The sequence below is a fragment of the Siphateles boraxobius genome, unplaced genomic scaffold, assembly GCF_051911475.1.
Source record: "Siphateles boraxobius isolate OS27281-9 unplaced genomic scaffold, OSU_SipBor_1 61, whole genome shotgun sequence".
Classification (NCBI taxonomy): domain Eukaryota; kingdom Metazoa; phylum Chordata; class Actinopteri; order Cypriniformes; family Leuciscidae; genus Siphateles; species Siphateles boraxobius.
In genome coordinates, this window is record NW_027509188.1 from 2,587,487 (window position 1) to 2,611,212 (window position 23,726).

Below are 23,726 nucleotides of genomic sequence, written 5' to 3' on the forward strand. Positions count from 1 at the left end.
GCCCAGACAGACCTATCTCTCCCTCAGTGAGGAGGAGTGCATGCGTAAGTTACGCCTGACCCACTAGGCTGTGACAGACATCTGCCATCTCCCGGCAGATGAGCTGGGGACTGATGCACCCTGTCCCTATGCCTGCCCCGTTGCAGTGAGAGTTACAGCGGCATTGTATTTCTATGCATCTGGGTCGTTCCAGCACCCCCTTAGCTCCATTGGAGGCATTTCACAATCTGCCATAAGTTCGGCTATACATGCAGTTACATCAGGTCTAGTCCGACATGCTGGGGAATACATCCAATTCCCGTCACACCTGACAGCCAGGAAAGAGCCAAGCATGCGTTTTCTGCAAAGTATGGGTTCCCTGGTGTCCTTGGTGTTATAGACTGCACCCATGTGCAGCTACGTGCCCCATCAGAAAACGCACTTGTATACGTCAACCGCAAGGGAACCAATAGGCTTTATGCACAGCTTCACTACTTCCTGAACTTCAGCCAGTCCTTTGTTTCCTGTCTGTCATTATTGGACAAACTGATTAGTCCAGGTGTGCCTGATTATTGTTACTGAGGCCAGGCACACCTGAATTAATCAGTTTGTCCAATAATGACAGACAGGAAACAAAGGGCTGGCTGAAGTTCAGGAAGTAGTGAAGCTGTGCATAAAGCCAATTCAATCAACATACAAGTCATTTGCGAATTATCCAGGCTCGAGCCACGACTCATTTATACTGGGAAACTCTGCCATTCATGCCATCTTCGAGGGGAATCCCCCGTTGGATGGGTGGCTATTAGGGGACAACGGGTATCCGTTAAAGACATGGCTGATGACACCAATTTTGATGCCAGCAACAATGAGTGAAATACGCTTTAATCGAAAACGCACACAAACACGCTGTGTAATTGAAACGAACGTTCGGCATACTGAAAATGCGCTTTAGGTGTTTGGATAGGTCAGGAGGCACTTTACAGTACAGTCCTCAAAAAGTTGCAGCATCCTTTGTGGCATGTTGTGTTTTACACAACATTTCCATAAATCAAGGTTGTGTTGTTGACATAGATGAGGAAATATTAGAGGACTTAAGGAGACGTGATGGTGAACTGCATGTGCCGATGCCACTTACGCCCAAACCACACCTATGAATAATGAAGCTATTTCAGACCAACCCCTTTTAAACTTGCGTCGGGCGCAAGAGTCATTTATCCAGCCGGTAAAATAGCAACAGCGCCCAAGACCTGCCAACAAATTTACTAGCGCTTCGCGTTTGATACTTGCGTTTCAGATCGTTAAAATAGGGCCCTATGTGTATAAACATTCAACATACATATGTGAAATATTAAAACACACTGTTTTTTTTAACCCCTGATATTTTTTATTGTTTTATTAATTTTTTGTTAATACTCACTTATTATTACGAAATTCTATTTATAGAGTGCAAGTGAGCTTAAAAACAATGAAACTAAACAGATATCCTATACATGCATGAAACACGAATAAAATACAAAAAATATATATGGAAAAAAAACACATGGCTACAGACTGCTTAGATTTTTATTTTAAAATAAATGAGCTACTTGAACTTGTTGGGTTATACAGTGTGATCTAACCAGCACTGTAAAAACCAACAAGTTCAAGTAGCTCATTTATTTTGAGGACACCGATTACCTCTATTTAATTAATTTGATAAACAATAGTTATGAGTTCTCTGAACTTATTTTAATCGAGTCCAGTAAAGCAAGGATATTTCTTAATTTTAAACGAAATCAGAGCACTTGCTAGCTCACAATATCACATACAAAATCAAATCTAATAAGTTAAGATAACTCATAACATTTGAGGACGTATCGTAACACATAACCGACTAGGTTTACGAGGATACTTGCCAAGACAGACATTTTGACAATGTTCGAAATTGTCCGTTCAAGCGTAAAAAGACATGAAAGAACTCAACGCAGTATCTGCCCCCTGTCTGAGAAGCCTCTTTCTGTGCACGTGTTTCGGATGTTTGTGATCAAAACATGTCACGTGGCACGCGGAGGTACTGAATTGAATTCTCTTTCATGTCTTCTGCCCTAACATATGCAAATGATAAACTTTCATCACGATAAAGAACTGGCCTGATTGTGGGCCATCAGACAGTCCTTATTGTAAAGCCCCTGTAAATGTTGTTATAAGTACTTTTACCTCAATAGAAAATATTTTAAAGCACAAAAAATAGACACACAAGACAACAACAACACTGTTCAATTACTTTGGAGTTTTCAGTTCACAGGCTAGGCCTGTGAGTTTACGTCCGTTCTGACGAGTGTCGTTGCGTGCGCGATCGGTCTGGCGATGTCAACCCTAGTGGTCCAGGAGCGCCATCGTTGGCTCAGCCTGGTTGATATGGCGGATGCGGACAAGCTTCGGTTCCTGGTCTCCCCAATTTCCCAGGTTGGGCGGCCAGCTGCTGCCTCCACTCTGCCGCCGGTGGTAGTTCCTCCGCCTACTCGTCACCGAGAGCGTTTCCTGGCCGCCGCTCCTGCTGGGCCTCCGCAGCAGCCTCCACCTAGGCCTCAATATGGAGCGGCCGCAGTAGGGACGCCCAGCCCGCTCCAGGCGCTGCCAAGCCAGGTGGCAAGCAACAGCGAAAGCATTCCGGAGCGGGCCGCCCAGGGATGCATGAGGATGCTCTTGGAGTTGGTCACTCCCTCCCCCTGGGTGAGGGCCGGGTGGAGTCTTTGTTGTGTGTGTGTCTGTTCGGCCGATGCCCTAAAAAAAAAGAAAAAGCGGAGCAAGCGGTAACCACACTATAAAAAAAGAGCAAATTCATCCGTTCCTGGGTCCCAAGAGGGACAGTCTGGTGGGTGTGACCCTGTATAGCCTTACACCCCTCAGCCCCCCCCCCCCCCTGGTCACCAGCAGGCAGCTTGGTGCGTTCGAGGACCCGGTCATCCGCCTTCTCACGCGCCCCCTGCTGCTAGTGGAGACAGGTAAGTGTTGCACAGCACACTAACACCACACTCTCCACTTTGCTGCCCCACCTCAGGCTCGGTTATCCCGCTAAAGTCAGTGATAATCATCACATTAGGTGTTGAGCAGACGTGCTCCTGAAAATCCAGTGATATTCATCACACCTGGTGTTGAGCAGTGCTCCTGACTTGTGCGCGCTTATCTTATCCTACTGGAGAAGGATTTGATATAGCCGCTCCTCCAGCCGGTATGAAGGCCAGTTGTAAACTCTTTCTTCATGCTACCAGGTTGTGGGTCGTGACCATCTTGGCCCAAGATTGGTCTGCAGCTCCGACCTGAATGACATGTGCTTCAGATCTCTACCTTCTGCGCCGCAGGCCATCCTGTTTGTTGCTCGTAAGGGTTGAATTATCAGTATAGAGTCCTTCCCTTTGAGTGCTCCAGAGCCCGTTGGGTCTAAAGGGTCAACTGGGAGAGAGTAATCTCGCCCACGGGTTGAGTATCTCTTTTTCAGTTTTGGAGGTGGACTCGGTTCAACACGTCTCTCTAATGAGAGTGTGTTCAGCTGGTGTGTTTAGAAGTGAGAAAGGGTCCCACTGAAAGAACTTTCAGAGGCTCCTGGGGCATATGGTAGATATAGCCATTTGGCTTCCTCCATATGATGACCGCTTCAGTGCTAGCTTCACGATCGAGTCCCGAGGTGACCGTGGCAGAGCAGCTCATCCTGTTTGACTATAGTTCATTCCGGTCTGCTGCGAAACCCTCATTAACTGAGGGGCCATGTACAAAGGGCGTGTTTTAATGGGGGCCTGGGCGACTCTCGACTACACGGGCATTCGTGCCTCAAGTTGTTAGACATTATGTCCGTTGCTAAGCTTCCCTCGCATGTCACGACTCAACCGTCACCTCCTCCTTGGAGTCGGAAGCTTCTGAGGACGCTTCGTTCCATTCTTTCCCGGCCTACTCAATCGTGCCGCCGACGAGCCTCACAAAAGTTATAGCCAGGGTGAGTGGAGACTCCATCCCCTGGGGTCCAGTTGGGTCATGACCACTCCGGAGCCGCTCAGTTGCCTCTCTGGTTTCGTCTCCTTTCCAGTGTTGTCCGAGCGGACAACCCTTGGTGAGACACTGGCTCTCAGCTGCCCCGGGGGCCCGCAGAAATGCGTTTCCCCAGTGAGCCTCCTAAAAGCGACTCATGGTCGCCTGGCGCCTGCTCAAGTCAGTGAATTCGTCACACTTCATGTTGAGCAGAAATGCTCCTGAAACTCAGTGAAGTTCATCGCACTCAGGTGTTGAGCAGAAATGCTCCTGTAGCTCAGTGAAGTTCTTCGCACTCAAGTGTTGAGCAGAAATGCTCCTGTAGCTCAGTGAGTTTTTCACACTCAGGTGTTGAGCAGAAATGCTCCTGTAGCTCAGTGAGTTTATCACACTCAGGTGTTAAGCAGAAATGCTCCTGAAGCTCAGTGAACTTATCACACTCAAGTGCTGAGCAGAAATGCTCCTGAAGCTCAGTGATCTTCACATGTCGTGTTGAGCAGTGCTCCTGTCTTTTCCGCCCGTCGCTTGCACCTATGGTGCCAAGTCAGGAGGGAGCAGGTCTTCAAAGTTGCCCCTTATTGGCCCAACCAGACCTGTTCCCATCGAACAGCCTTCCTGACTTCCACTGAACACTTTTTCAGGGACGGGGCACGATGGCATCCGCGTTCTACCCCTGGAGTAGTTTTCCACGCTCATCATGATGCAGAAGCATGGGTAGCACGTCCTGATCATCAGGTTCCTGAGGAGCAAGTAATATAAATCCTTGAGTTCCTCTTTATCCTCTTGGGCCTTATCTCTGGTGCAACTGCACTGCAGAGACCGCCCCTGAGCCACTGCAGGCAGTGAGTTAAAAATTCTGTTAAATCAGTTCTCCTGCTCGCATGGTCTCTACTAGAGGGTAGGGACTTGCTTACTTTCGGTCAACGTATTGTGCCTGGAGTTTGGGCCGGCTATCTCTCACGAGCTGAGACCCCGGCCTGGATTGTGCCCAAGGTTCCTACCTCTCCCGTAATAGGATCAGGTTAATATTAGCTGTCAATCACTCCCACTCCCTTTCACTACTTTCCGTTGTTACGTGACAGGGAGCTGAATACCGCGCAAAATTTAAAAGGCTGAATAAGAGAGAAGATGAAACAAACGCAGATAGATTTCTTTGTAAGCCGTCACCTAAAGTCACAAATAATCCTGGAGTTGGTGATGTGGTTAATGTGGATCCACCAGCTGAAAAGAAATCGTACAGCTTTCGGAGAGAGTGGCTAAAAGATTTCGAGTGGCTCCGCTATGCTGATGGATCAATGCATTGCATTCACTGTAAAACCTGTGGGACAGAGTTTGCAGGTAACACAGCGTTCACAAGTAAATCAATACATGGAGAGAGTGGCAAGCACAAAAAATGCAGGGACAAGTGTGTGGCAAACAAATCAGGTTCATCAGGTTCGATTATTAAGGCTTATAATCGCCAGGATGCTGCTGGTCGTTCCGCTCTACTGGCAGAGCTAAACATCAAATTTGGTGGGTGCTCCTAAATTTTTGCTGGTGCTCATAACTTTTTGAAGTTGGGAGCACCAGTGCTACTGTGGTTGTAGTTATTAGCCTAGCTGGCTAATAACAAGAAGCTTTGAGTGAGACCTAGTAGCAGCTAACGTTACAATTTAGCTGCTACCCAGCAATTTTACATCAGTGGGAGAGGCAGAATTGCTCTTTCTTTTCAATATAACTTAAGTTGCACATGATTTCCAATCGGTTTGGTTAAAAACATCTTACATTATGATACAGGAAATTGATGGCTTTATAAGAGAAGATGCCAGACTTTTGCGCAGCCTACGGATGCTCCAATCGCCATAGTCTCAAAACGAGAGCCCGTGGGATCACCTTTCATCTGTAAGATATGACAATATTATGATTATATTTGGGATAATCGTTAGTTACTTAGTCGATGTATGTACAATACAGGTCCTGTTACACAGGAACAGCAGGGCTATGACATAATAGTATTACAAGATTGTTGTTGACCCAAAGCTTTTTAGAAGTTTGTTTACACAATCGCTGAATGTTTCTTTTGGACACCTTTTTATAAGTAGTTTAGTGTGGTTGTCTTATTCTAAAGTACATACATCCATACATGATGCATACATGCACATACAATTACCCCAAACATATGAAAATTTAGGTGTGTATTTTTGTCCTCATCCTTAATGTTGAAAGAAGGAAAAAAGGGTTGGGAATGTTGACAATAATTTATATATCTAGGTACATTTCTCACGTTTTGGCAGATGAGGCAGTGGGAACTTGCCCTAAGAAGGGATGGTTTTGTTGCCTCTGACAGGACATTGCGCTGCAGTGAGCACTTTAGGAGTGACACTCAAAACTTCTTTACTTTATTTTAGCTAGTAGCAACAAGAAGCACAACCCCCTCTAGAAGAGCGGAAGACAACCTGCCAATGGACTTGTCTCAGGATGTACCTCAACCTGATGTTGTGAGTGTTTGCATGTGGAATGTCAAACAAATGAGAGCATCATATGCCTTGTTACAAACAAATCTGAGCATCATATGGCTTGGTACAAACAAATGAGACGATCATGTGGCTTGTTATATTAAATCCTTCATCTTGGTGGTACCCAGAAAGGTCTATGATGGTGTTAGTAGTCTAAGAGCCCAATATTATTTGAGGTGGTACTCTGTGTAAAAAGTTTGAGAACTACTGGCTATCTAACTTGCTCCGTCACTCATACACTTGAATGAATAAACATGTGTGAACATTGAAACTAAACCCAGGGGTAGGCAACCTTTACAATCAAAAGAGCCATTTTTGTCCTGAGCCACAAAACATATTTTTGCCTTATAAGTGGACAGGCCTATTCCATTTCTTAAATGTATGCTGTTGTGTTTTCTGTTGGAAAATTGGAAAATCTAAACATGTATTTAGGCTCACAGAATTGAAGAGTGAAGATTGAATTGTTAAAGTAACTTATTAATTTCCATATTACTATTTATACATTTGTATATTTTGGGAAAACAACAGGGAGCCACGGGAGAGAGGAGTTTGAGCCGCAAGCGGTAGGCCCCTGACAAATTTTATGCATTGCTTGCTTGTCCTAAGGCTATAAAGGCCAAACTTGAAGAAGCCTCAGCGAGAGTGAGGAAACTGCAGCGGGAGAAGAGCAATGCCTTGAGCAGAGAAAAGAGGGCAAAGATGAACATGCAGGCGGAGGAACTGAAGGAGAAAAATCACATCAATGAAGAGCTGAAAGACAACCTTGAATGCTACTCAGATATATTTTGTGTATTTTATGTTCTTTGTTGACTTCCTAGTTACTATTAAAAGAATACCTACTGAATCACTTTTGCTAATTGAATTTCAGATCTTCCAGTTCATCTCCTGTCGAGGCAGGGCATAGAGTACACCAAGGCCCAGAGAGAGTTTGCCCTTACATTCCATCTGCATGGTCCAAAGTCATATCACTACCTGAGAGATACCCTGCATATTCACCTGCCACATCCCACTTAATTTGAAAGGTATTCTTCATGATGTCTAATTTTTTACTGAATTACATTAAGCACTACAGACAATATTATAATGAATGGTTAAACTTACTGATCTAACAGCCCATGTCTCATGCTGATACATGTTGATATTATAGATATCTTTTGTATGTCCAGTGTCCACAATAGGGATACTTGGGTTAGTGGTTAAATGGCTACGTACATTTTTTGATTTTAAATGTCTACTTTTTAATTTTACTAAGGAGGCTGAGCTCTCTTGATGCCAGACCTGGTCTCAATAAAATGATGTTGGACATGCTGGAAAGACGGCGTCAGGGAGATGAGGTCAAGTACGGATGTGTCACTCTGATGCTGGATGCCATGTCCATCAAAAATCACGTCCAGTATGACCCTCAGACACAAACAATATTTGGATATGTGGACATGGGGGATCGATTGAATGAGACTGACATGGCTTCCGATGTTCTTGTGTTTATGGTGGTTGGGCTTCTTGGTTATTGGAAGGCTCCAATTGCGTATTATCTGACCAAGTCCCTCACACCACAATCACAGACAGTCTTAGTAGAGCGTGCATTAGAAGAGCTGCATCATCGTCAGATAAGAATGGTGTGCATGACAAAGGATGGTCATGCATCCAATGTCGTATGTGCACTCAACTTGGGAGCGATCTAAAAGTAGACCCCTGTGAGCCCTTGAAGACCCATTTCCCACATCCAGTAACCCATGACGATGTTTTTGTTATGATGGACGCTTGGCCACATGCTGAAGCTGACACTCAATATGTTGGGCATATTTGCTCTGGTTGACTCTCTCTGCTTTTTATACTTTTGATTGTATTTACATTGCACTTCATTTCTCCTTATAAACTCAATCAAGGTCTCCCTGGCTGCTCAGACTTTAAGTAGATCTGTGGCAGTGGCGCTCCGCACGTTGCAGGAGGTGCGCTATGCAGAGTTCAAAGATTGTGAGGCTACTTCAGAATTCATTAAGGTAATGCAGCTTTTTATTTGGGATTGTAGGGTATGGACCAATCAGACACACACTAATTATACATAATATACAAAGGTTTATGAAACTCCAAAACTATGAGCCCAAACGAACGAACACAAGGGCAGAAACAGTGTCATGTTACAGGGCTGATAAGGAGATTTTACGACCTCCGAGGAATGTGGCCACATGCACAAGAGAGAGAGACAATGGGGAAGACAGAAACCCTCTTTAAAACAGACTTTGCTGCATTAATCATAGACTAACTGATCTATAAATGAACATGCATAAAACTGTGAAAGAAACATTGTAAACGGTTTACTGTCTCGTGTACTATTATGTATATATTATGGTATGTACCTTGGTATACAACCAACTAACGATCAATGTAACCTCACCTGTATCATGCCTCCAACCTAATTAATCCTCATTTAATGACTCACACTTTGATGTACATCACCTTCTTCTAGAATGCAGTGTGGATGTGTTATAGCTATCTGACCATTAATGAAGGTATAACCACGCTTGGGACAAAGACTCGTAAATTAACTAGAGCAACCTTCCCACTCGGATATTTCACCTTGCTTATTGGTCCAGTCACATGTGACCTCCCTTTCTTAGTTCTTTCATCCAGCCGCAACACTGTTCTGATGATACTGGGGAACCCCCTCCCCCTCCACGGAGGCCCCAGGGCCCAATAGGCCTCGATCCAACCAGATATGGGATCATGCAGGAGAGAGAAGCCTCTCTCACAAAGAACCAAGGACAATATCAGGGGTTTTGGAACAAAGACTCCAACCAACAACGACTCCAATCACCCACTCTTCCGACTTCCTCACTTCTCCTGGGTGCTCGGCGTGGCCTCAACAGGGCCCCAGGCCTTGACCAAACCAGCCATGCGTTCCTGGAGAAAGAGAACGCTCAACCAACTTCCACTTGACACTGCCGGAACCATCAACGACTTAAATTTTCAACAACTTCAAGAATTGTTCCCACTACAAATGCAAGTATTCAATTCAATGAAATGTGAAAATGAAATTCTGATGGTTCTTCTCATAGTCCCTCTTCCGGTTTCCAATTTCATCCTATCACTAACCTATTTTTGTATTTCTGTATATATGTGTGTTTAGTTTATTTATGTTTATGATTTAGTTAATAAAACGTATGCACTTTATGTATTTGGTTCCGATTTGCTTGCAATACGAAGTCCCTTTACGGTTTTTGATCTTGCTACATGCTCAAGAAATTATTATTCTTCTGTGGCCAGGGAAGATACCCTTTTCTTAGAATAAATTAATAATCAAAAGAGTTCGTTGGACGAACTGATTAATTGATTGTAATATCAATTTAGCCATGTCAAGTTAATCCAATTAACTGACCCAAATATTCATAATTAATCATAAGTTATTATTGATTATTAATATTTCATATAGCTAAGTTCCTTACAAGATGCAGAGCCTAATGTCAATACTAAAGGTAATACCACCTCTCCTTCCACATTTATCTATGACTACATAAACAAGATATTGCCCATTTTGTTGCCCATTTATTCTTTTTGATATTTTTTTTAATTTGCAAGCCATCTCAATATTTTCTCTGTACTCTTTAAATAATTTATTTAAATTATAATGACAGCAAACCCTTCATAGGATGATTTTATCCATGGATTATTATTTTTATATTATTATTATTTTTTAATCTATGAATGACTGTCAGCCATCATGCTTGTAATGGTGGTCCACTTGAGTAACTATTCTCCATTTCTTTACATCTGGCAAAGAAGTTTTTCTCAGAACATTTACTCTCAACATTACGAGAATATTCATCAAGTACAAATAAATAACACCATAAGGATGTTCCATGAATGTTGTTCTCAGACTGTATTATCCTAACATTCAAATTCAATTAAAAAAACTTTATTTTCTATCAACCAGTGATAGAAATTTGTCTTTGGTTAAAAACGCTCACATATACACAGTACAATCACACGCACATCACAATTTAAAATTGTTACAAGGGAAAAAAGTAGGCCTGCCTTACACTATGTAATCAATAAAGACTCAAGCCCAATATACTAATGAAACTTTTTAGTCTTATTTAAATAGAAATAGCAGTAGGAATAAAAGAGTTCCTGTACGCTTTCTTTTTGGCCAAAGGAGCTCTAACGCGACAAATGGATAATTTTTTCTTATTTTTAGCAGAAACAAAATTAAACCAGGATGCAATATTAAAGGTCATAACTGATTCAACAAGAGAGTGATACACTGTTATCATGATATTTTGTCTAACATTAAAACTCTTCAACCTTCTGAAGAGAAATGAGATTTCTTATAGACGATATTCACATGTTGAGAAAAGGATAGATGCCTATCAATCTCAGTGCCCAAATATGTGAAGGTCTCAACTTGTTCCACTACCAGCTTAAGTGGTTCAGAAAGTGATGAACTAAACCTCCCACAACACAACTCCTTCGTCTTACTTATATTTAACTTCAGATAACTTTCTTGGAACCTTTGGATCTTAGAATCTACATATTGTCTATATGTGACCAGGGATTGCCCATTTCTTATGCAGGCCACCAAAGCCATGTCATCAGCGTATTTCAAAAGTGACATACCCTCAATATCACATCTGATTTCATCAGTATATACAGAAAATAAAATAGGCGATAACACGCAGCCCTGAGGAACCACCGTATTTACAATAATACTATTAGATTTAAAACCATACATTCTGACATTTTGGGGTCTATCTTTTAAAAAGTCCTTAATCCATAGGACAGAGTTGAATTAACTTGTAGTCTCTGCAGGCAATTCAGTAATAGACAAAAGTTCACTGTGTTGAAATCCACAGATGTGAAATCCATAAATAAAATCCTAACAAATGAGTTTGAAAGGTCTAAGTGTCCAGTCACTGTATCCAAGAGAGTTAAGCTAGCATCCTCAACTCCCCGTTTTGGCTTATAGGCAAACTGGAGCGGGTCCATACACTCAGCTATCTTGGTGGTAAGTTCCCCCTCCACCACCTTCTCTATGCACTTACAAAGAATCGAAGTGAGTGCCACAGGTCAAAAATTTGTCATCTCCTTGACATGTTTTTTTTAGGCACAGGAATAATGGTTGTCTCCTTCCTAGGTACACACCCTGTGTTCAGTGACAGCTGGAAGAGCTGAGTCACCATCCCACCTAGTTGGGCTGAATTATGAAAACATTCAGCAAGTACTAATAACATAAAGTTCATACTAATAACAATCCCGAGATTGTTGTTCTAAGTACATTTTCTCTCAACGTTGAGAACATTCAAGCATCCTGTAGCGCTTTATACTTGATTTAAAGATGGCATTGCTTGACTTGAAGTCTTTATCACTTTTGATGTTGTGTTTTGTAGTGTCGGGGTTAATAGCTGCTCTGAGACACATTAGACTTGTAACACCAAGAGTAGTCTGAACAGAGGCATAAAACAATGTCTCATTAAGAAGAGAAGCAGAGTAGGTCTCAATATCAGCATTTTTTCTGCCTCTGATACAAACAGACTTTGTGTTAATTATCCATTTATGTCTTTTTTTTTATTAGCCTCATCATTGTCGTCTTCTATCTGCTTGAGCTCTGCTGGTGTTATTATTATTATTTTTGTTACATTTCTCATTTAACGATATCTTCTCCATTTCCTCCAGTTCATCTTGTGCCTCGGCCCATTTATAAAAAATTGCCATATTCACCAAATAAGTGAAACTACACGCAAAAATCATCCATTTAGCCAAGTAAATAGCAAATGTTTATAATAGTGGTCTCACTCTGTATGCAACTGTTACTCTATGTTAGTATGCTTACCTATGTTTATAGATCACATCAGGTAGAACGGTGATTAAAATGACTGAAACTACACTTTTATTACACACCTTCCAGCCAATCAGAATCCAGTATTTAGACAGACTATGGTTTAAGTACAGATAACATCATGAGGATGTTCCAAGAACATTAAAGTTTTTGAGGAAAACATTCCAGGATTTTTTTCCATATAGTGGACTTCATGGGGTACAACACAGTGTGTAATCAGATTGAAAGGGCACGTGTGACGTTTACAAAGCGAATGTGCAAAGACTAAGTCAAACACCATTTACAAAATAAATAGGCTACAAAGGTTAGACGATGATTTTGAAGTTGGAGGAGAAAAGGAAATTGAGTTTTTCACCCTGCTCTACATTTTTGAACCGAAACAGGCAGTAATAATTTTAAGTGCTCCATTCAGACAGACAAAAGCAATGTAATATCTTTTACAGTCATACACTTTAACCAAATAAAGTTGAAATTTGATTTTATTTATTGCCCCAATATTGTGGAGATATTGAGATGGAATAAGATGAATATATCTAATAGTTAGATCACAAGTTGAAATCAGACATTTTGATCTACAAATTCCTAAAGAGTTTAAAATATTCTAAAGTTTTTTTTTGTTTCTGTTTTTTACAATCCTTTGTAGTATGAAGACCAAGATTATGACTTTATCCTTGTCTGAATATCATTCACGCTGGCTTATCTTTTGGTAAGAATCTTTTGAAAAAAAATCTTAATGGAATTGATAGCATTTGGAATCTCTGATTCATCCGTTGAATTAATATTTTAATGTGTTTTTCTTTATGCATATTTCTACAAGTTGTAGCGTGCAGACAGGACTTTTATTTTGGTGTGGCGATGTGATGTCATAAAGCTGCGCCGTGCTCCTGCATGTGAAGTGTACGACTGAAGAAAGGTTTGTGTCTTTGACCATTTAAAGTGTTTAAATCAAAGCAACCCGTTCAAACAGTTTATACAATGAAATGAATTACTGGTAAATGTAACATTTTGTATATAATAACACGGATGAACGTTGTTTTTATGAGAAAAGCGCATTCACGCATGAGTAACTAAACGTGCGTCTCATTTCGCTCCCTTTATCCTGAATCAGTTTATAAATTTAGTTTGTATGATTTTTGTTCTTTTGTTGACTTGTTTAGTTATTAGTGATTTTTGTTTAATCAGGTGATATAAGTCAATTCACCTTTATTTATATTGTGCTTTTTACAATTCAGATTGTTTCAAAGCAGCTTTACTGTCATAACAGGAAAATAATGCAATAAAGTTTGTTTCCGCTGTAACAGCAGATCTAGAAGAAAATAGCGTCGTAGTCCAGCTTAAGTAAGTTCAGTGATGGTTCATTTTTCTGGTAAAAAAAAAAGTTGAATGAAAAATATATTAATTTAGTCAAAAAACAAACAATATAGGCGCTGGAGATTCTTATATAATGGTGTAAATAGTTGGGGACACTTAATATTCAACAATATTATTGATCTGCCTGTAAGCAATCCAAAAGCAACAAAGGCAAAGTCTATTAACTCTCACTCTGACTGACTCTTACCAGTGCACTGAACTACTGAACTAGAGCTGATTGAGACTCACAGAGATTTAGTTTGAGTTTATTTATTTTTCTGTTAATTCTCATTTTAAACAGGACAAACACACAGAAAACCTCTTGGTGAAGTGACTGAGATCTATGTGACTCACTATTATAAAGATGGCGTTTATTAAAGAGGAGAGTAAAGACCTGAAGATTGAAGAAACATTTATTGTGAAACAAGAAGAAACTGAGGAACAAACGAAGATGGCGTTTATTAAAGAGGAGAACGAAGACATGAAGATTGAAGAAACATTTAGTGTGAAACATGAAGATACTGAGGAACAAACAGGTTAGTTTCATTCTTAAAGCTGAATTCAGTCATTTGATGAATTTTGTTCCTTATTAAAATGTCCAGCTCTACAGAAATGATTTTTTTTGGAACTTATATTTTTATTTAGAGCCACAGCATTACATAAAATACAGTATGGCATTGGGTTTTAACATGTTAATCCATCATTTTCTCACAAACAATATGGACAATTGCCTAAACTTAATTGTATCGTACACATTATACAGAGAATGAAGACGAGACCAAAAAAATAAAAAATAAAAATAATTAGAGAGGCAGAGATGAAATCAGGGTGGAGATGATAGTATAACACAGTGGTTCTCAAACCTGTCCTAGGGACCCCTCAACACTGCACATTTTGTATATCTCCCTCATCAGACACACCTAATTCAAGTCTTGCAGTCTGTACTAATGTCATGAGGAGCTGATAATTTGAATCAGGTGTGCTAGGTGAGGGTGACATGCAAAAATATGCAGTGGCGAGGGGTCCCTAGGATAGGTTTGAGAACCACTGGTATAACATCATGGTCATTGTAATATTAACGCAATTACAGGAGCCCACCTCTTTAAGAAAACAGTTTTCTGAAGTCGTAATGCGAATGTTATTTGCTCTATCTCGTACAACTCCCATACTTTTTGAATCCAAGCATTGCATGATGGAGGGTCAGGTTTTAACCATCTGCATGTAATGCATTTCACGGCTGCAGCGAATAAGATCTGTGGTAAATATATTTTAGCTCTACCTTCAAGGCCCTTTGGACGCACACCTAGAAGGGCTATTATGGGGTCTTCAGGGATTTCACAATGGAAGATTTCTTTAAGGGCATCAAATATATCTTTCCAGTAATTTCTTAATTTTGGACATGACCATAAAATATGGGTGTGGTTACCAACATGTTGGCCACAATTTCTCCAGTATTTGTCTGAGCAGGATGGATTCCTTTTTGCAATTATCTGTGGAGTTCGAAAAAATCTGGTTATTACCTTCCATTTGAATTCCCTCCAGACTTTAGAGTTGGTCACACGGTGTACATCTTCACATGCTTCCTCCGACGTTTCAAGAGGCACTGTTTCATAAATTTCGGCCTCCCATTTTTCCTTGATCTGTAATGTGTTATTTGAATTCTTAGACAAAAATAACAGACATCCTTTAGAAATCAATTTTTTGACCGTATGTCCAATTTGTATTTCTTTAAAATATCTTTCTATTGGGGAGGGTTTATTAATAATTTCAAGTTGGGTTGTGCAATGTCTACCAATTTTTCATCAGACGATGTGTACAGTGAAACCTCGCGATGGACGATGATATCGGGAGGAGGGGCGGGGCTAACATTCTAATTTTTCAATTAAGCAATCAGCCCCGCAAAGCGGCACAACGCGGAGATATTTTCCTCTACATCTCATCAGCAATTTTGATTTCGGCACGCTCTGCAGCAGCTGACCACGAGCGTATGTACAGTGACGAGACAGAACTGCCAGATTCAAACTGTGCTTTCGCACTATGGCTGGCCCTGCGCCAGAGAAGGACGCGCTCAGCGCTTGTCATATATCACAACTATTCAGTGTTTTTAACCACATGTTGTTTATTTTAGGTTTCAGACATTTAAATACATATAATTTATAGCAAAACAATACATTTATAGTTTGTAAAATACACAATGGTGTCTATGGAAGCAGCAATAACAACCCATTCAAAATATATTTGCAGACGGATTTTATTCATATCGCGATGCTGGTTTAACATCGTGATGTCTGTCAGCCATCACGATGGACGATGATATCGTCTATCGGCACAACCCTTAAATTTCCTTATGCGTTGTGAGGAAATGTCTCAGTTGTAAATATCTAAAAAATTCGCACCTTGGGATTGTTTTATTGTGTCCATATTTTATAAGTCCATATTGTGACCACTTTTTGAAACCCACATCTGTACGAGATGGTACAAAGTCATTAAGATAGCCAATGCTTGCTGCAGATGAGATTTTCTTAGACAAACGTCTAATGTTTATTAGAACATTAATAATCATTTTCTTAATGATTTTTGTATAGTTCTCCAAATTTTTAGAGTAACTTTGGTCCATTCACCTATGGAGGCATTTTTAATGATACACTGGAGAAGGGTACTATTTTGAGGGGCATGGAACAAAGGCTCTGTTCAATATTGATCCATCGGGTTTGCGTATCTTCCCTCATCCATGAAACCAGCGGCCTCAATTGAGCAGCCTAGAAGTAAAACCTAAAGTTTAGGAGTCCCAGCCCACCATTTGTTTTAGGCGATTGTATTATTTTAAGCCTTATTCTTGGCCGTTTTCCTTGCCAAACAAATTTAGCAGTTATTTTATCCAGCAAATCAAAGATAGATTTTGGCACTTCTATAGGTAACATCTGAAACAGATAAAGTGATCTCGGCAGGACATTCATACAAATAGATTCAACACGACCAATCAGAGAGAGAGGGAGAGCTGTCCAACGATTTAAATTTTCGCTAATATTTTTAATCACTTTTTTATAGGTTGTCGTATAATTGGTCCAAGGAGGAGGGAATAAAGATGCCCAAGTATTTGATACCATTCTTGGGCCATTTGAACCCGCTTTTAATTTGGATTTGTTTTGAGATTTGACCATTAACATCTATGGCCTCAGTTTTATCCATATTCACTCTATATCCAGAGTAGTACCCATACTTGAGAATAAATTTTTTTTAAATATGGAATTGTTGCCTCCGGTTCTGTTAGAAAAAGTAGGACATCATCCGCGTATAACGACAACTTATGTTCCTCTTCCCAATTACATTTCCTTTAATTGCACTGTCATATATATATTCATATATAAAATACATATATTTTAAAGATTCAGCAAAGAAACACTCAGCCATGACTGAAATAACTTAGTAAATGAATGCGGGTCTTTTTAGACCCATGCATGTAAAATTGATGTAGAAATACAAAAAATGTGTTTGTTTATAAAGTAAGAAAGGAAACATAAACATAATGATTTGTGGAAATCAAAAACAAGATATTTAATGAATACCTGGAATAACAAATGATTAAATACATATATTTTAAAGATTCAGCAAAGAAAACACTCAGCCATCACTGAAATAACATAGGAAATGAATACGGGTCTTTTTAGACCCATGTTGCGCATTAGAAGGGTTGGGATAGAAAAACTATTTTTATTCAAAAAGAAAGTAAAAATAAAAATAAGGATTTGTGATGATCAAAAACAAGTTAATTGAGGAATACCTGGAATACTGAATGATGAAATTAATTTCTTGCACAGATATAGAAAATTAAAACTCAGTCGAGTCTATTTAGACCCATGTTGTGCATCAAAGGGTTAAATATGCAAATGAGACATTATCTAATTAAATATACGCTAATTTGCATATATTTTAAAAAACGAAATCTGAGTATTGGATAAAGCCAGGTTCAAAATTATTTTTTCATTGTGTTTACATATTAGATGGGGGAAAAAATTACAGAGGGATTTATGGATATCTACTTTTGTTATCCTGTAAATCTGAAAACACTGCCAATAGCCTTAAAAAAATGATTTTCGACATGTTTTTTGGAATAAAATGTTATATAAATCAGGTTAGGAATAATATATTTACGAATCCCTCTGTTAATGTCTTCATAATTATAACTAGGTACAAGACTGGAAAGTTTGGTGTATATAGGTGCTACTGAAGAAGAGATTTCGGACTTGGAGTGAGAGAGAAAAGTCATTTTGAGAAAATGGGCTTTAAAGATTTAGCATCAGCCAATGAGATTGCTCATTTAGAGTAAAATCCCCCCTTTTACTTTCGCGATTGGTTGCTGATAAAAAGAAAATGACCATATTTGGATCCGGCAGTATTGTTCAGGAGAGAGAGAGCTTTCTAACGGTGTGTGTGATGACAGGGTGCAGATTGCGATCGCGGCGCAGAGGGATGATTTATAACGACAACTTTTGATTAATTTATGAGAAATCTACAGACGCAAACAGACAAAGTGTAGTAAAATAAAGACCTAAATGTGTGTTTCGGACTTTATTTCACCCCAAGTCTGAAAGAAGATTACAAATATCCCAAAATCTCAAAATTGACCAGTGAAAAAAAACCCGATGTTTTTGCCTGCCGTGTCTCGCCTTAAAGGGATACTCCACCGTGTTTTCATATTAAACTGTTATTCCCTTAACTAAGACAAGTTGATACACCTCTTTCGTCTCAGTGCGTGCACTAAATTGCTCTGTCTTGCGGCGAAACTTTGTTAGCACTTAGCTTAGCCCAGTTCATTCAATAGGGGCCAAGCAGAGAAGCGACCAAACACCTCCATGTTTTCCCTATTTAAATACAGTTACTCGAGTAGTGTAACTCGACCTAGGACGGTGACAGAAAATAAAACGTTGCGCTTTTCTAAGCGTGTAAAATGGATAACTATATTGTATGGCGGAATACCATAGCAAGTGCTTGGGAGCACTTCTACTTGGCGCAGTAATATCATCACTCGTGAAAAATCCTCTCACCGGCCCGAGTGATGATATTACTGCGCCAAGTCGAAGTGCTCCGAAGCACTTGCTATGGTATTCCGCCATACAATATAGTTATCCATTTTACACGCTTCATCCAGATCTTTTCATCCAGATCCTTTGACACTGCCTCTGTTAACTCAATTCAATTTTATATTATTTAGGAATACCCAGGGGGCAAAGGGGGTTTAGCAGACATGGGCTGCTGTAAAAGGTTGTCATACAAATATCTATGATGTCTGAGGATCACAACCTGGGTGGACAACCTGGTCAACAAGCTGCTGGAAACTTGTAATTAGGGTCAAAACAATGCTACCTCAATGCTAATTCTGCTTTAACTCCCCGGAATCACCCAATAGTCCAGTCATTTTATGAAAAAAGGTTGAACAAATTGCAACAGAGGCAAACTCCACTGATTTTGTATCCTCAATATGTCCTGAGTAAGGGGAAAAAAAGCCCAGAAGAATCCCATTAGGGGAAAGTTTAGAAAAAGACCCATATATAGTCTATTCATACACCTATTCATTATTTTTCTCACGTGAATAGGGTAAAAATTTTAACCTTTAAATATCACCATGAAAATTACTGAGTTGATCACTTGCATCAAGACAAACAAAAAATGTATTACAAGTTTTTTTAAATTGTTTGTTAACATGGACAAACGGTGCATAATCTAATTACATATGTGCTAATTTGCATAAATACCACAACAAATCTAAACATTGGGTATAGCAGCTGAAAATGTCTTGTTGAATCTTGTTGCCATAACAGTAAAAGACTTAATGTTAAGGTCTGAATGGAACACATTTAGGCTACCCATGAACATTAGTACATAGAGGCAGGAAGAAGTACTTTAGATTTGAGTAAATCTAGTACTTTAGGTATTCATGTCTATTAGGGCTGAACTATTATGGAAAATAATCTAATTGCGATTTTTTTTAACCAATATTGCGATTGCGATTTAATATGCGATTACTTTTTATGTTCTTTACCTTCTGTATTAGTTGACAAAGACAAGTAATAAATCATTGTACAGTAGGGATGAGAATCTTTAGGCAGCTCATGATCCGATCTACTTTTTTTCTTATTGATTAATCTTAATAACACTTAAAATATGTATTTAATTACATGTGTAAATATACATACTTAAAAAGAAATATATATAAACACATTGAATTAAACCAATTACATGTTAAGAATTTTAAATAGGCTATAAACTAATATAGCTTCAAAATATAAAAGCTATTAAATAAACTAATATAGCTTCAAAATATAAAAGCTAGTAAATAAAGAGGAACAAAAAAAATCATTACAAGCAATAAACAAAGAGTGCTTTCAGTATTTAAAGTAGGCTGTCTGAACGTTTTTGCATTCACACTAATGCACATATCTCTTTTGAAATTGTAAATGTGGTTTGTCTTGTTGGGTTAAGATATAACTGACCGTATTTACATTAATTTCACGTCATAAAAGCATTTTGAGATGCAAGTAGATTTAACCAATGAGTCGCTCACAGCCGAATGCACGAGCGCTCTTCACAAAGCGCGCGCAAGTATTTTAAAATGAAAGCAGCTTTCTCAGTGATTTTTATATTTTTTATATATAAGCCAACTGCATTCCAAACGACATCAATAATGCCTTTGTGGAGCATTTGTAAGGAAAATTCCGGCGGCCAAGACCGCGCACTGCAAGAGTAACATCAAAGCGGCAAAACCTGTGCAATGAAGCCCGCGACTGTCCTTGTAATTCGCTTAAACCCCGAACTTTATGAAAGATTATTTTTCGGAAGGTTCGAGCAGTGTCGTGTGTGTGTGTGTGTGTGTGTGTGTGTGTGTGTGTGTGAGTGAGAGAGAGAAATTAGAAGCAAGCAGAATACGGTTGTTTATAAAGCACGCGCAGTGTCATCACGCATCTGTTTTTACAACTAAGCTCAGACTCGATTCTGAAATTCTCTGAATCGATCCAGAATTGTTGGAGAGAGAATAAATAACACAATATCACATACATAAAAAATAAACTGTTCTTTCCTGTATGCCAGACCTATGCGTAGCGTGCCAAGTTGATGCTTGATGTGCAGACTGCTTTTCTCTCGCGTTTCACGTGACCAGTGTAATCGCAGCTTTTGCGGTAACAAAATCGTGTTTAGTCATATCGCGATATTATCGCAAATGCAATTAATTGTTCAGACCTAATGTCTATAGCAGATCGACTGGAGGCACTTTGTCCCGAGGCTTCAGGCCTTGTGCTAGTAGAGCCAGAGTACTTATATTTAAGGAGATTCGCTGCCATTCGCAACTATAATATCAGACTTGCGTTGTTTTTAAATATTTTGCAGCGACTTTAGGCCTGAAAATGCTGTTGTGAGATTAAATCTTTATGGATTCTGCAGGAGCTCTGAAAAACACGTCTTACTCCATGCTTTGCGCAGCAGCGCCCCCCAAATGAATGATATTTTTGAAGAATGTCAAATGAGTTTCTTTATTCAGGTGGTTTTATTTATTCGGGTCACCTCGTGTGGTCAGAAATGTTGAGATCACGTGACCAGACAAATACTAATGTTTCCTTCCACCTGAGAAGATCCGACTTCCATTTATTATTACGACACGCATTAAACTTGGAGAAATAATACAGAAATAGCTTTTTACAATTACTTGTGTGACATTAAACCCAAAATCAACTTCTAATTTGAAAACATTGAATACCATATTACTTAATTGTACAGCAGTATCAAACAAAATCCTTATTTTGTATAAATCAAAATACAATGGCTGGGGGTTATTTAAACATACAGGGGGCATGGGTATTTGGCAAAAAAAAAACATTATTTGAAAATGATTTTCCTTTAAACTAACTAGTAACGTATCTGCCGTTGCCATTAACCCTGGACAGGCTCAGACTACAGATTATGGTGGACTATTTAAAACAGCAATACCAAGAAAGGTTACTCAATACAATATGGTGCAAACGTGATATTTAGGCTGCTTTTGATATCAAGGTTTGCTGGTAAGCTTTGTCCTTGACAGGTGTGGTAGATTTTTCCCCTACGCACCTGATTTAGGTTGAAACGAGTGTCTTTGACACCTAAAAATATTATACTCAGTTGAGTTCACCTCTGAACGCACGGGTTGACACCTAAGTGTAGCAATTCTGACCACATAAAATATCTGAGAATTATAGTTACCTGACCACAATCTAACCCCGCCTAAGAGTCGAACAACGTCTCGCTCCCATCGAACACTATCACTTGGGAATAAGGTCTTTAGTGTTTCGCTAAATAACTTGTTCCACTAAATAACTTGCGGCGCTGCAATAATAACCGACAGACTTCAGACAATGCCTTTGAATATGCTTTAATCATGGCCGGAGGATCTTCAGGAGGTGGAATTTCAGAGAGAATCCCACCAGCAAAAGGAATACAACAGTTCTCTTACGAGAGGTTCTCTCGTACTGCGTAATATCTTACGCTATGGGGAAAACCTCTTTTCCACGAGATATTGAAGCCAAAAATTGTCCTTAATTTTGAATTAATGTAAAACGCGTTGCAGCAGCATGCAGACATAGGCAAGACGGCTTGTGTGCCTATTGGCTGACCTCCGGCAACAACAGCAGTCTATCGAGAGAGGCCCTGCGTGACACCATATCCAATGGGGGCGCTTTGCGCACACTACGTCACGTCCCGCCGAAATAGGCGTGGCCTTGACCTATAAATATAGCTCGACGGTCTGATACAAACTGGTTTTTCATCGCCGAAGCGAACCAGAGCATGTTGTAAGCACGGAAAGATACGCAGTACTCGTTCCCTCTTCTAGAGAGTACCGAGGTTACGTTAGTAACCGAGTACGTTCTCTTACCAGAGGATCTCTCGTACTGCGTAATATCTTACGATAGGTTCTGAAAACGCGCCGGCGTGTTTTGCTCGATTTTTTTTCACATAGCAGGAAAATAGACCTAAAATACTCCGTCATTTTTGGTCATACAGTCTTAAGTAATATGAAAAAATTAACTGTTAAATGTCTACTTTTTTATATGTCCAATTACAATCGAAACAAAACATTGTGCTTTTGTCAAATAAAGAAAATAAACAGGGTGTGCTTTCTGGCTCTCCGTCACAGTGAGCTTTTTTTTTTGAGCACGTCTCTAAACTTAAATAAAACTCAACAACTACTATTCACCCAGGCATGAGCAATGTATCTTTATAATCGTTTAAGTTTAGAGTTTGAGGGAGTTTGAACTCCTGGTCGGAGCTGGCGCCATTTAGGGCCTTATAGGTCAGTAGCAATACTTCGTAATTTATACCGAATTTAATTGGTTACCAGTGTAGAGATGATAAAATTGGTGTTATTTGAACAGTTAGCAATGCATTATGGTCTAATTGTAGCTTATTTATTGAGGATGCAGGACAAACGGCTAGTAATGCATTACAGTAATGTAGTCTAGAGGTCATGAATTCATGAACTAACCTTTCTGCATCAGAAACAGATAGCATATTCTCAGGGGTGAAAGTGTTGCAACCATGCACTTCGTAAAAGTGTGTGGTGCCAGAGACAGTTTGAATGGTAGGACTGTATACTGGTATGCCACCCCTTCAAACGCGAATCTCAAAAACAGTTTGCGATGGGCGGCTATTTGGATATAAAAGTATGCATCTTTAAGAATCCACTAAGAAAAAACAATCCCCTGTGTGTACTTGCGAGAGGACTTGTTTTAAAGTTTGTTTTTGTGTTTGTATAATGCCCTTTTCACAAGATGTAAAATAAATCTCTGATGTCCCCAGAGTGTGTATATAAAGTTTTAGCTCAAAATACCCCACAGATATTTTTATATAGCATGTTAAAGTTGTCACTGTTTGAGGGGGAGCAAAAAACGCACAGTTTTTGTGTCTGTCTCTTTAAATGCAAATGAGCTGCTGCTCCCGACACAGAGGGCGGAGTCTCAAGAGCTTGTGTGAGTTAGCAGTAGTAGTGGGAAGTTCGGATCATTTTACTGACTCGGATCTTTGAGTCTCGTTCAGCAAAATGA

General features: G+C 39.6%; 1 protein-coding gene across 2 annotated transcripts in view; it reads left to right on the forward strand.

Annotated features, from left to right (window-relative positions):
- Positions 1 to 13,182: 13,182 nt before the first annotated feature.
- Positions 13,183 to 23,726, forward strand: part of LOC143718612 (uncharacterized) — a 796,762-nt gene continuing 786,218 nt past the window's right edge. Inside the window, exons 1-2 of one of the 2 annotated variants that reach the window (XM_077209632.1) lie at positions 13,183 to 13,222; positions 13,961 to 14,195. In XM_077209632.1, the coding sequence (XP_077065747.1) occupies positions 14,024 to 14,195 (172 nt within the window). In that variant the 5' untranslated portion in view covers positions 13,183 to 13,222; positions 13,961 to 14,023. Of the gene's footprint in view, positions 13,223 to 13,959; positions 14,196 to 23,726 lie in introns of those variants that run through there. The other variant, XR_013196456.1, reaches the window with a different exon arrangement.